Source organism: Nomascus leucogenys, chromosome 5 (genome assembly GCF_006542625.1).
Source record: "Nomascus leucogenys isolate Asia chromosome 5, Asia_NLE_v1, whole genome shotgun sequence".
Classification (NCBI taxonomy): domain Eukaryota; kingdom Metazoa; phylum Chordata; class Mammalia; order Primates; family Hylobatidae; genus Nomascus; species Nomascus leucogenys.
Window position 1 is genome coordinate 20,297,281 of NC_044385.1, and position 13,387 is coordinate 20,310,667.

The 13,387-nt window shown below is 50.7% G+C and overlaps 1 protein-coding gene across 4 annotated transcripts in view; it reads right to left on the reverse strand.

The window, feature by feature from the left end:
• SNAP47 (synaptosome associated protein 47) overlaps positions 1–13,387 on the reverse strand; it is a 45,585-nt gene that overhangs the window by 15,788 nt on the left and 16,410 nt on the right. For all 4 annotated transcript variants that reach the window (XM_004088034.3, XM_030812758.1, XM_030812759.1 and 1 more), the window contains exon 3: positions 5,932–6,422. In XM_004088034.3, coding sequence (XP_004088082.1) covers positions 5,932–6,422 — 491 coding nt within the window. The remainder of the gene's footprint in view (positions 1–5,931; positions 6,423–13,387) is intronic.

Genomic DNA, 13,387 nt, shown 5'->3' on the forward strand with positions numbered 1-13,387 from the left:
ACTCAGAGGATGCATGCCCCTGGTGACCTGAGATCACAGGGTGGCCCCCGTCCACCTCGCAGCACCAGCACAGCCTAGGCCACAGGAATGGAGGGGCACAAACTGCCCAGCCTGCGCTGCACCAGTGCCTCCTTCCTCCAAGAGCCCCACACCCCACCCTGCCCTGCCCAAGGCTCTCGTAGTCTGGTCTGCAGTGTGCTGTCTGCAGTGTGCTGTGTGATGGTCTACAAGCCTGCTATGTGCTGGTGCCCTTTGACTTGCTGGGTGTTGGGAGCTGAAGGACTGTGTGCTTTCCTCAGCATCTTCTCGAGCTGCAATTCCCTGGCTACAATGGGGCTTTTTAAAAAAACAACAACAACTATTTATTTTGTAGAGACTGCATGTGACCTAGGTTGGTCTCAAACTCCCGGCTCAAGTGATCCTCTTGCCTCAGCCTCCCGAGCAGCTGAGAACACAGGCATGCAGCACCGCTACCTGCTAATTTTTGTGTTTTTGTTTGTTTTGAGACAGAGTCTTGCTCTGTCACCCAGGCTGGAGTGCAGTGGCGTGATCGCGGCTCACCACAACCTCCGCCTCCCAGGTTCAAGGGATTCTCCTGCCTCAGCCTCCTGAGTAGCTGGGAGTACAGGTGCACACCACCACACCCGGCTAATTTTTTTTATTTTTAGTAACACAGGGCTTCACCATATCGGTCAGGCTGGTCTTGAACTCCTGACCTCGTGATTCGCCTGCCTCTGCCTCCCCAACTGCTGGGATTAGAGGTGTGAGCCACCGCACCTGGCTTAATTTTGATGTTTTTTATAGAGTCTTGCTATGTTACCCAGGCTGGTCTCGTCCTCCTGCACCCAAGTGATGCTCCCACATTGGCTTCCCAAAGTGCTGGGCTGCAGGCATGAACCACCGTGCCCAGCCGACACAGCCTCTTAAGGGCAGAGCCCCTGGGCCTCCCTACCTAGGACATAGCTTTCATTTCAGCACCTGAGGCTGTGTGACAGAGACACTCAGCCCGTTCTGGAATTTTAACAAATAGGACTTTGCTTAAACACTCAGAAGGCTGGACAGAATGCTTAAGCCTCAAGCCATGGATGTTTCTGCTGGGCACGGTGGCTGGGGTCCTGGTGAGGCTGCGTCCCACCATCTCCAGAGCCACAGTGCTCGTGGAGCTGCTGAGTCACTCTTTTTAATATTTCTTCCAGGAAAGCTTAATTTGGTTCTGTAAGGATGGTTTTTGTCTTGGGGTCATAAGTGACTGCAATTAAACAAAAGCATCACAGGTGGTTCACAGCAAGAGGGGTGGGGTGACTCGACTGTCTGGGAGTAGGAAGTGTTCGAGACACCCAGGCATGGCCTTGCTGGCCTGGGGGTGCAGGAAGGCAGCCCAGGAAGAGCCCAGGGCACACTGAGGGCTGCAGAATGTCTTGGTCAGCTGGAAAGAGGGTGCCCTGAGGCCACAGGCCCCTGTGCAAGACACAGCTCCGTCTTCACCGCCAGTGCTGAGGAGGGGCTGCCTGCACCTGCCTGGGAGCGGGGACCTGGGCCGCCAGCCTGTCTGTCTCCAGCAAGCCCCTTCCCTCAGCCCTGGCCTCCAACGCTCACCTGTCACCCAGGAAAGGCCTCTGCTGGGCCTAGTGGGCCCATGAAGCTAGCGCACAGGTAAGGACAGCGTAGGGAGCTGAATGGAGGAGACAGCAGCTTGTGTGCTCCATCTCCCACTCAACCAATACGCGCGTGCAGGTGGGGGCTGAGCGGCTTCCTCTGATAGGCTCCAGGCCAGCTGACGCAGTACCCCCAGGCTCCCCAGTCAGTCCAACCCGGGCCCGCAGTGCCGTAGCAGGCTCCTGGGTGCTTCAGCTCTAGTGGGAACTTCCCTGCCTCAAAAGACGCCTGGCACTAACGACCTGCAGAGACAACCTCAGCCACCCCAATGCTCTGGTCCTTTACTAACTGCCCACTCCATACACCTGCCTCCTGCCCTGTCCTGCTGCTGGTGCTGCTGTGCAGACAGACACACGGCCCAGGGAAGCAGAGGTACAGGCAAGGCTGTCATCAGGGAGCTGGAAGCCCAGGCAGGCCTTAGCCCTAAGACAGGCAGTGAGTGACAAAGAAAAAACTCAGTGAACAAACAGCCTTCAAATACGCTGTGCACAGCAGGGTAGAGGCTCACGCCTGAAATCCCAGCACTCTGGGAGGCTGAGATAAGAGGATCACTTGAGCCCAGGAGTTCAAGACCAGCCTAGGCAACACGGCAAGACTCCATCACTAAAAAAAAAAAAAAAAAAAAATTAGCTGGGCATGGTGATATGTGCCTTTAGTCCCAGCTACTTGAGAGGCCAAGGCAGGAGGATGTCTTGGGCCCAGGAGGTTGAAGTTACAGTGAGCTATGATTGCACCACTGCACTCCAGCCTGGATGACAGGGCAAGGCCCTGTCTCTAAAAGAAAAAAATAAATAAAAAGAAAATACTGTGCATGTCTCTTGGTAGGATGTGTGGGAAGGAAACCTCACCCTGTGGCCTTCCTCCCAAACCACAGCCCAGGCTGACTGCAAGAAAATCTGAGACGGAGGCTGCTGTGCAAGCCCTGGCCCGGCCTCCGAAAGGCTGTCAGAACCCACAGGCCCCAGAGACATGTGAGGAGGGTGATTGTGTGGTCCTGGGTGCTCCTCAAGGCAAGGACGAGTGTCTAGAATAAAATAAAACGTGCGCTTGGCACGCAGCCCTGCAGAGGTCTCTGGAAAGGCTCCCCGCCCCGGGTGTCCCTCCCTGACAAGCGCCCGTCTGGTGTCGCGAGGCTGCCACCCTGTGGCCACATGTGCACCAGCACTCGTCCCAGAGGCAGGGATTTCTGAGACATCCGTCATGGTTTCCACCTCCAGGGAGCCCACAGTTTCCAGCTGAGAGCAGTAAACGCAGGGAAGCTGGCACAGAGTCCCTGTGCCTACGCATGGACAACAGCAACAGGCGGCAGGCAGAGGCAAGGCCTCAGAGCCACGAGTGCCCCACAGACTACTGAGCTCCCATCAAACGGGGCGTCGCCTTCTTGCTAACAGCACCAGGCAGGGCACCGCACGCTCCAACCCCTGCATGGAGCCTCTTCAAGAACACCCTCTGGAGGCGCAGCTGCCCCCATGAGACCAGCACTTACCTGGACAGGCCAGGATGCCCATGGGGCTGAAAGTGAGCACGGAAAGGGGGCACAACAGTCCCCCACAGGAGGAACAGTCCATCCCACACATGCAGCAGGTCCCTGTGGGACTGTGTGCTGCGTGTGCCACGTGGCAAGATGGTTGCCCCAGGTACTCAAAACACCACGGGCCGGGTGCAGCTGTGCAAGTGAAAAGACGGTGCTTGCTGTGGCTACAACCCACACTCAGGTGACCTAAACTAAGGGGGCCCTCCTAGCCGAGCAGGGAGGGTGACGCCATCAGTCCTGAATCCTGAACGCACATTAAGGCCCCCAGAAAAGGTCATGATAGCCCTCTGACCTCAAACAGCACAGATTGCAGGAACCCACTTACAAACACCAACCCGTGGAACACAGGAGTGCTTGCCACCACAGTGCAGCCAGGTTGGCGACATGGCAGGGCCACTAAACACACTGAGTGCTTCTCTACTGGGACCCTGGAGAGCAGTCCTGAACTCTTCAGAATGTCACAAACTTCCTGCCTGATGCCACACATACCCGGGGACCCCTCTTCAGTCCCAACACCACCAGGACAGTCCCCAACTCCACAGCACATCACATACCTCCTCCCTGAAGCCACGTGCAGGAGTACACCTGTACCATTTACCTTGAATGTGGGTGAAGACCTCTGCTTCCTATGCTTCTGTAGCCTGTCTCCCACTAGGACACTCGGGTATGGGCCTGCCCTTTAGTGACAGCAGCTCATGGTGACCTTTGATCTCCTCATCCTGATCAACGGATTTTGTTACATTTCACACCACATGTTCCATTCCATAGGGGTCAATGCCTCTCTTTGCAACCCCTGACTTTAAGGCATATACAGAAAGGTGGTAGGTTTTCTGTGATTCAACCACGTGCTGCATATCTAAGGTGTGCACCTTTCATTTTTAGGGTGTGTATTCAGCCCTGGGGCTAATGGGACTCAATCTATTATTATGTGTATTTCTTTCCAAAACTTGAAGTCATCTGGAATAGCAAGCAAAACATTTTCATGTTAGAGAAACAGGTTATGGGAACTGAAATCTTTCTCTTAAGAGAAAAATTAGAGAAACTGAAAGGGTAGCAAATATCTCTTACTTTTAACAGATACCTGGCAATTAAAATCCTGAAGAGTACAGCTTTATATGCTGTACCTATAGACATGCATTCTAGTGTGGATGTACATGTCACATACATGCACAATACATATGCATTGATACACATGTGTACATATGTATACATGTATGCATATTAGCTATAATGCTAATATTAGAAAATGGAGTCTTTTATGACATTCAGATTTCTTAATCAGAGCTCGAAGACAAACTGCAGGGGAAAATCGGTGGATTTTACCATGGCAAGATAAAAGATTTCTGTAAGGGAGGAAGAGAGTCTACAGGAAGTGGCTATAGCCTCTAAAGCCAGCCAAGGCTGATGGTCTAGGATAGTAGGAAAGTCGTGCACATCTGTGGGGGAAGAAAGCACATGAGGAAAGAAGAAAACAGAACAGGCCATCCACAGAGCAAAACCTGCAGGGCCAAAACAAATACAACGTATCAGAGGCCCCACCTCCTAACCAAGGAAAAGGTAAAGGCAAGAATAACACCAAGAGGCCACCAGCCTCCCATCAGACGGGCAGGACCATGGAGGCTCCTAGCACATGAGCGTTGGTCCTGTGCTAGGGAGGAGGTAGGCCAAACTTGGTGGTCATGCCAAGACCCAGGGTGTCTGCCCCTCAGCCCGGCCCCCAGGACAGGCCAGCTGAGCATTCACAATCTACAATGGAGTCTGCAGGAAGGTACCGTGGCCACTCTACACACATCTGAGAATGCCACAAACACACAGAACCACGCTGCACAGTTCTCAAACACACAGATCCCTAATAGCATGTTTGGGCGCCAGGCTAGGAAAACCTAGATTAAATGTCCAGGGAAACAGGAGTGGGCAAAGTAGGGGTGATGGGAATGGCCCCACCAGGGGAAGTGGAGATGGTGCCAGTCACAATCCTGAGGTGCTGGTTCCCACATCAGAATGAGGTGAGATGAGAGAGACAACAGCAGGAGCTTCCTTTTGCTCTGATGCACTCATTCTGAAAGCCCTTTCTGTGTTGTAGCAGGTTCTGCATCACCACAACTGAGCACCTGAGACTCGGTAATTTACAAAGAACAGACCTTTAGTCAGCTGACGGTTCTGTGGGCTGGGAAGTCCAAGGGCATGCCCTGGCTTCCACCAAGGGCTCTCGTGTTGTGGCAGAGACACTCGAGGGGGAAGCAGACATAGGCAAAGAGACAGAATCAGAGGGGCATCCTGCCTCCTAACAACCCACTCTTGGGAACTAATGCATTCCCAGAACTCATCCAGGCTTCCCAGAGGGAGCACTCACTCACTACCACGAGAACATCACTGAGCCACCCAGAGGGCAGAGTCCTTGTGACCAAACACCTCCCAGCCCTGCCACACTGGGGACCACATTTCCACATGAGCTTTGGTGAGGACAAACTGTATACAAAGCATGGTACCGACCGCTTTGGAATTCACACACCTATCAAGTGTACAGTTAACTCTCAGTGATTTCAGATTCGCAGATGTCAAGTACAAGGAAAATGGTCTGGAATTGTTTTTATATATAAACAAACAAGCTGTCTCTAGCAAGCTGGAGGCCAGCAGCTGCTCTAGGTGACGCATCTGTTAGGCATTTCCCACAGGCGTGCTGAGTCTGGCTGTAATTTTAGAAGTCTGTGCACGCGCTCACTGCCTTGTCGGTCACTAACCTGCATGCCAGACTGAGCAGCTCTTCTCTGCGGGGGAAGAGGTTCTTGCGCTTTTGAGCACCAATGCATCTTCTAACAGCTCCATCTTCTTGCTGAACTGCACTTCTAAAATGGGGATAACCTCTGGCATCTTGGCAGATATCAAACGATAGGCCATGTCTGGCTTTCCAATAAACCGCTGGCGGATGCTAATTTCATAAGGTGAGTGGACCTTGATGTCATCCACGTCTTCTCTTTCAAATCTGTGCATGAGCAAAGAACTGGAGTCATGTATTTCCAACCCAGATACAAGGACGGTGAGCCTCCCTGGTTTAACGTGAGACTCTGTTCTGTGGGAAATAATGGCAGGAATTTTTATCAGTATCCCTTCTTTCCCAAAGGGTTCACAACTGGTCATGGAGACATCTTCCCTGGGCTTTGTTTCCAGTGGTGTCTTCCAAAGCTTGGAGCTAAAGGGCCACCAAGCAGGAGATTCCAGTTCTGTCAGCAATCTGAAAAAGCAAACAAAACATGGAAAACTGGATCAGTTCATTTTTAAGGAGTAATACTTTCTTTTTGGAAAACGGTTTTAATCTTTGTAAAGCATGTTGCCATTTTACTCTACTTCATTTCCACAAGCACTCCATGAAGCAGGAAGCACAGGGACTTTTATCTCCAGTGTGAGAAGAGAAAGCTGGGGGCCAGGGCAGTGAGAACATTCATCTAGATGCAAAGCCAACCAGCAAAAAGACAGCAAAAATGCACACCTTCTGCCTAGAGTATCGCTCTGCCCACACCCTGCTGCCTTGATCCGGGTCATCTTGATTCAAAATGAAACCTGTACTTACTGTCTAGGGAGCTATCTAACAGACCTTTCTGCAGTGATGGAATGTTCTACGTCTGCACTCTCCATACTGTAGGAGGCATACGTGACAACTGAAGCTCTCCCTAGCAGGCCCCTTCCCCCAGCCTCAGCCAGACCCAGCATTAGAGTGCTTCCCCACCACCCACACTCTCAACACCCACTCTCATCCGCATGCTCCAGATTCCTGTTGGTGCCGACCGCACCTCCTCCTCAGAGTACACTCTGCACCCTGTCTTTCAGCCTCTGCTGGGATTGGAGTCTAGTTAAGCATCTACATGTGTGGGGACAGAAGCTGAGGAGAATCCGGCATGTCTTGCAGGATGAATCTCCCTAGACTGGGAGGAAGGGCTACCTTTACTAGCCAGGAAGTTTCTGTGGCCTTCAGGGACTCAGCGTCCCCACCTTCTGCAGACTGCAGCCATGCGTCTACAATGGGGTTCTCAGGGTCCCGTTCCTTCTCGGTCATGCCCTCAATGTCACAGCAGATGCCATGCACAGTTAGAATTCAGCCATCTGCAGCAGGAGACTCCAGATTCTGTTTTCAGAAAGCTCTGTCCTGCAGCTACAGGAGCTAAGGGCTTCCCTTGGGGCAGATCCAGAAACGTCCAGGCTGTTCCTGGAGCACCCTGAGCTCATTTGTTTCTTTCCCCATGCTGCCCAGCGGGGTGACTGCATCAGTCAGGGTTCTCCAGAGAACAGAATCAGTGGGTATGTTGGGGGGAGAAAAGGATGGGCTCATTTGAAGGAATGGCTGCCATGGTTGTGGTATTGCACCTAAGCTAACTGCCATGGGCCAGCCTATTAGAATTATTAGCAAGATTACATGGGGAAAATCACGGCTACTTTCACTAACTTCCAGTTGAATGTGGCATTTCCTTCCATCCTGAATGTAGACAGCTTCAGTATTAGTCGAACCTTTGACTGTCACCAACAGAAATCTCATCACATTAGTTATTGCAGATCTCAATATATCACATTAACCCCTGCTTTAAAATAACTGCAGTTACTACACCTGCCGTTGGCTTCAGTATCCCATACATCAATAGGAAGACATCATATGACCTCAGCAAGAGTTTACAGTACACATCCTGCATTTATTATAGGCCATTCTTAGTCAAGATTATGTATCATTATCCAAATTAAAACAAAACGTGCACAGTCAGTTTGCTGACTGGCGTCTGGGATTTTGATGAAGGTAGATGAGTGAGCACTCCGTGGCCTCCTTGCCCTGACTTATCTCTAAGTGACTAAGATTTTTGGTGCAGTAGATGGATGTGAAATGTCAAAGTGGTGCCCTGTGCTGGCTGCACCCAAGATGGTCTGTTTTAGTTGCCAAGAGCCACACTCACATGTTTTCTTTTACAGTGATGACTTTAGGTTTTCTTTTACAGTGATGACTCCTAGCCCTATAGTGAAGGTCTAGGGATGAACGTGGAAACTTCTGATTCCAAAATCATGCCATAGACACAAGCTGGCTCCGCTCCTCCAACTGAAAACCAGAAACAAAGGCACAGCACCAGCAATATCCCAAAACTCAAATGTGAGAATGGGATGGCCCCTGGAGCCACAGAGAAAGGAAAAATTCCGAGCAGAGACTAAGAGAATTGAACTTCCACATCTGAGACGTCCTTCATCTGGAGAAAGTTCCCCTGACTCACAGTCTCTAACCTGGAAAAAGTGAGATCGAGGTGAACAACCTGCTTCCCTGCCTCTTGGGCTCCCTGGCAGGAGGTCTGCTCCCACCTCAACCCATGGGAAGCACTGCCAAGGGAGAAACGTCCCTGAGCACAGCCAGAAACAGTGGGGCACGGCAGGACCAGGACGCTCAGCCCTGGGTGCTGCGCACGATAACTCGGCCTAAGGAGACACCTAGAGCTGCTGTTGGGCAGCACCACGCCACGGGAGGTGCAATCTCCAGGACCCCAGGCATAAGCCCCTCGCCAGCCTCTCCACATGATTGGGACATCCCCTCCAAGACCTACCCCATTTCAGACAGGCAGCACCCTAACTGTTTGCTGGAAATACACGTGGGCAGAGCCACCACCATCAGGGCACTGCTGAGGATGGTCAGAGACTTCTGAGCAGGCAGAAGGACAGGCAGGAGCCTGATCTAAATGGCCGGGGCCAGGTCCAGAAATATTTTGTGTATCAAAGTGGCACCTGGTCACGCACAGGGGATTTTCTTAAAGGTGACTAATTTGCAAATTAGATCTTAAAGGAAACTGATATTGAAAAAGAAAGAAGAAAAATCATACTCATACCTAGGAATCTCAAAACTGAAAGGGGACTGAAGGTCCTCTGGGCTGGGGTCCAATGTGAGTCATGTTACACAATCTAAGAGATGAGAGACGCACTGCTCATGTGACAACTTACTAGGCTTTCAACAACTGTATATAGTCAGAAGTGTTGCTTTTATTAAGCCAAATTTTCTTTCCTATTACTTTACCACTGTTGATAAAAGCCACACTCTGTAATATATTTTAAGAGATTTATTCTGAGCCAAATGTGAGGACCATGACCAGTGACACAGCCTCAGGAGGTCCTGCGAACATGTGCCCAAGGTAGTTGGGTTACAGCTTGGGTTTATATGTTTTAGTGGGACATAAGACATCAATCAATGCATTGGTTCAGTCTGGAAAGACAAGACAACGCAAAGCAGATGCTTACAGGTCACAGGTAGATTCAAAGATTTTCCGATTGGCAATTGGCTAAAAGATGGTTTTCCCCTGGCGTTGGGCCACTCAGTGGCCCAGGTTCTCCTCCAATTGTCCCAGACAAACTCCACGTCGTTCTGCTGGTTGGTGGCCTGCAGGCGAGCTGGTGCCTGTGGGTGCATTCCTGTCACCTTTAGTTAAGAGTTATTATCTAAAAACCTGGACTCCCAGCATGGGCACAAAGTGAGACTCCATCTCTACAAAAAATTTAAAAAACCAGGCTGGGTACGGTGGCTCACGCCTGTAATCCCAGCACTTCAGGAGGCCGAGGTGGATCACTTGAGGCCCAGGAGTTCGAAACCAGCCCGGCCAACATGGCAAAACCCTGTCTCTACTAAAAATTCAAAAATTAGCTGGGCATGGTGGTGTGCGCCTGTTATCCCAGCTACTCAGGAGGCTGAGGTGGGAGAATTGCTTGAATCCAGAAGGCAGATGTTGCAGTGAGCCGAGATCACGCCACTGCACTCCTGCCTGGGTGACAGAGTGAGACGCCATCTCAAATAAAAGAAAAAAAGAAAAAAAAGTAAACAAAACTAGCCAGACATGGTAATGCATGCCTGTGGTCCAGCTACATGGGAGGCTGAGGTGGGAGGATCACTTAAGCCCAGGAGGTGGAGGCTGGAATGAGCTGTGATCGCGCCACTGCACTCCAGCCCAAGTGACGGAGTAAGACTCTGTCTCAAAAAGTAAATAAATAAAAACCTGGAATCAACTGAAAGGAGTGTCTGGCCTGGAGATAAGGGGAGGCCAAGGTTGTTATGGAGATTAGGTCTTATAGGTGGCCGCACTTAGAGACGACAGATGGCAAGTGTTTCCTATTCCAACCTTCAGGAGGAGGAGGGCATAATGAGGCATGTCTGACCTCCTCCTTCTTTTCATGGTCTGAACTAGTTTTTCAGGATTACTTTGGAATCCCCTTGGCCAAGATGGGATCCATTCAGTCAGCTGGGGTGCTCAGGATTTTACTTTTGGTTTATACAACTAAAGGACCTAGTTTAGCTTTCTAAAGAAAAAGGTCTCAAGTGACAGCCATCAGTTATTTTAGGCAGTCTTGGTCAGCTTTCCTCTCCAGGCAAAACACTTTTGATTCCCTCTCACGGGTCCTAGTTTTAGTCCTCTCAATTTCCTGTGACCCCCTCATTTCCTCAGTGTTCCCCTCAAAGGCCTGCAATGCTCCTGTGCCTCCTGAAGGAGCAGGACAGGCCACCAGCTCTGATCACAGTGCCGTGAGGTGACCTGCCAAGCACACAATGACATGGGTGCACGCACTTTAAAAATCTCTATCCAGCCACTGCAGAAAACAGCATGGACGCTCCTCAAAAAATTAACGAGGAACCGTTTTGGAAGTGCTGGAAAGGGAAGGGCGTGGTCTCTTTAAATGATATGGAAGAGGGGAAGGGAAATGCTGGGTAGAGGAGGGCGTGGTCCCTGGCTAGGGCTCCACCCTTACGGATGGACAGATGGAGGAAGGTGAGGACAGGCATTTTTGTTTTCCTGCCCAAATGCACTTCCCAAGACCACCCTGGCCTGCCACACCCCCATCCTGTGCCTATAACACCCTGAGACCCTAGCAGGCAGACACACAGGTGGCCAGACCTCAAGAGGAGCACATCAGCAGAGGGACACAAGGGCGGCTGGATGTCGAGAGGAATGCGCATAGGCACCAGCACGGCTGTAGGCCAACCAACTGGCAGAATGATGCAGAGTTTGGCTGGGGCAGTTGGAGGAGAGCCCAGGCCACTGAGTGGCCCAACTCCAGGGGAAAACCATCTCCCTTTGGGCTTCCCCATCTGCTGAGAGCTACTTCCACTCAATAAAACCTTGCACTTATTTTCCAAGCCCACGTGCAGTCTGATTCTTCTGGTACACCAAAGCAAGAATCCCAGGATACAGAAAGCCCTCTGTCCTTGCAACAGGGTAGAGGGTCTAATTGAGCTGGTTAACACAAGCCACCTACAGATGGCTAAACTAAAAGAGCACATGGTAGCACACACCCACTGGGGCTCCAGGAGCAGTAAACATCCACCCCTAGACGCTGTCGTGGGGTCGGAGACCCACAGCCTGCCTGTCTGTATGATCCCCTGGAGGTCTGGGCAGCAGGGCACTGAAGCTGGCCAGCCACGGCTTCAGTGGCTGGCTTCAGTGCCCTGTCGAATGCCCTGTGAGGGGGACAAGGGAACCTTTCCTATTTCAGAACCACCATGATTTTGCAATCCTGCTTGTGGGTTTACACCTGTTCCATGGTGAGCAGGCCTATGTAAAACTGCCTCCAACATGAGGAAGCTGAGAGGCTGCAGAAAGAGGATGACAGACCCCGCTTCTCAGAAGGAAGCATCAAACAGCGACTTATGGACAGGAAGGCAGGTCTGTGTCTTAGGCAGCAGTGAGATGAGACAGTGGATCCCATGCCATGGCCCCCAGACCCAGGGCTTCTGCACTACAGGGGACATATGTGTAGGACAGACCCCGCAGGAAAAGATAAGAATGCCCTGTGAACCTGCCCAAGGGCAGGGTATGTGGTTAAGTACCTGCCCTTACACAAGGAACAATAAGTGAGGTAGAAATCTTAGAGGCATCCCCGGAAATGGGGTTAATCAGATGTTAACAAGGCCGATTAGTATCCAAGATGGAGTTGCTTTAGCCTCCACAATAGCCAAAGGAAATAAAATCAGTATCTCAAAGCGACACCGGCACTCCCATGTTCACTGCAGCATGCTTCACTATAGCCAAGGCATGGAAACCACGTGTCCATCCACGGACGAATGGATTGAGAAAATGGAACAGTACTGACTCCAAGTTAGAGAAAAGCTTGTTTACTTGAACATAATTATTGCTTTGCTTGAGTCTGTAGATTATGAAAAATGCTTGGGAAAACAGGACCTTCAACAGAAATAAAAGAAAATACACCAACCAACAACTCTGGGAACCAACAACTCACTCTGGGACTCAACAGCTCTGGGAACCAACAGCTCTGGGAATGGGCTGACCAGCCTGGTAAGAATAGGCTGATGGTGCCTGCAGAAGGCCACAAGGCATCTGTCCTCCATCTGACCAAGAAAGCAAGGATTAACTGCCCATCTGAGACTCTGCAGGTTTCACAAGGGTGCTTTAATCATCTCCCCTAATTTCCCTTAAAAACCCCTGATCTGGAGTCACAACTCCAGGGGAGGTGATCTTTGAAAACAAGTCTACCACCCAGAGGTTGTTGGCTTCCTTAATAAAGCTAACTTTCCTTTCACCAAAGCTCATCTCTTGGATTTTGGCTTTCAAGCAATGAGTGGCCGAGACCTGAGTTCGGGTACAAAAATATAGTGTCTATATGCCATGGAATTTTATTCAGCCATAAAAAAGAAGGAAATCCTGCCATTTCACCAAGATGGACAGACCTGGAGCACATTATGCTGAGTGAAAGGCACCAGAGAGAAAAACCCTGCATGACACATGTGGAACCTAAAGAAGCCAAACTCACAGAAACAGAGAGAGGGGCAGGTGTGGGGCGGGTGGGGAAGCGGGGAGAGAGTGGCCAAGGGCACCAGCTTCGGTTACGGGATGAATGAGCTCTGGGCAGTAATGACATGGTAGCTGCAGCTCTCCATACTAATAGTACACTTGAAATCTGCCAAGAACACAGATCTTAGGTGTCCTTAACATTCTCAAGGAAAAAAAAGAAAAAGGGAACAAAATGACAGGCATGTGACATGAGAGACGTGTTCATGGGTATGACTGTGGTGGTGACTTCACAGTGGGTACAAACATCGCATCACCAAGCCACATGCCTGAAATATACACAGGTTTTCTCAGCAATACCTCAATAAGGCTGCAAAAAATAATTATACTTAAAAACAAAGTTTCGGCTGGGCGCGCTGGCTCACGCCTGTAATCCCAGCACTTTGGGAGG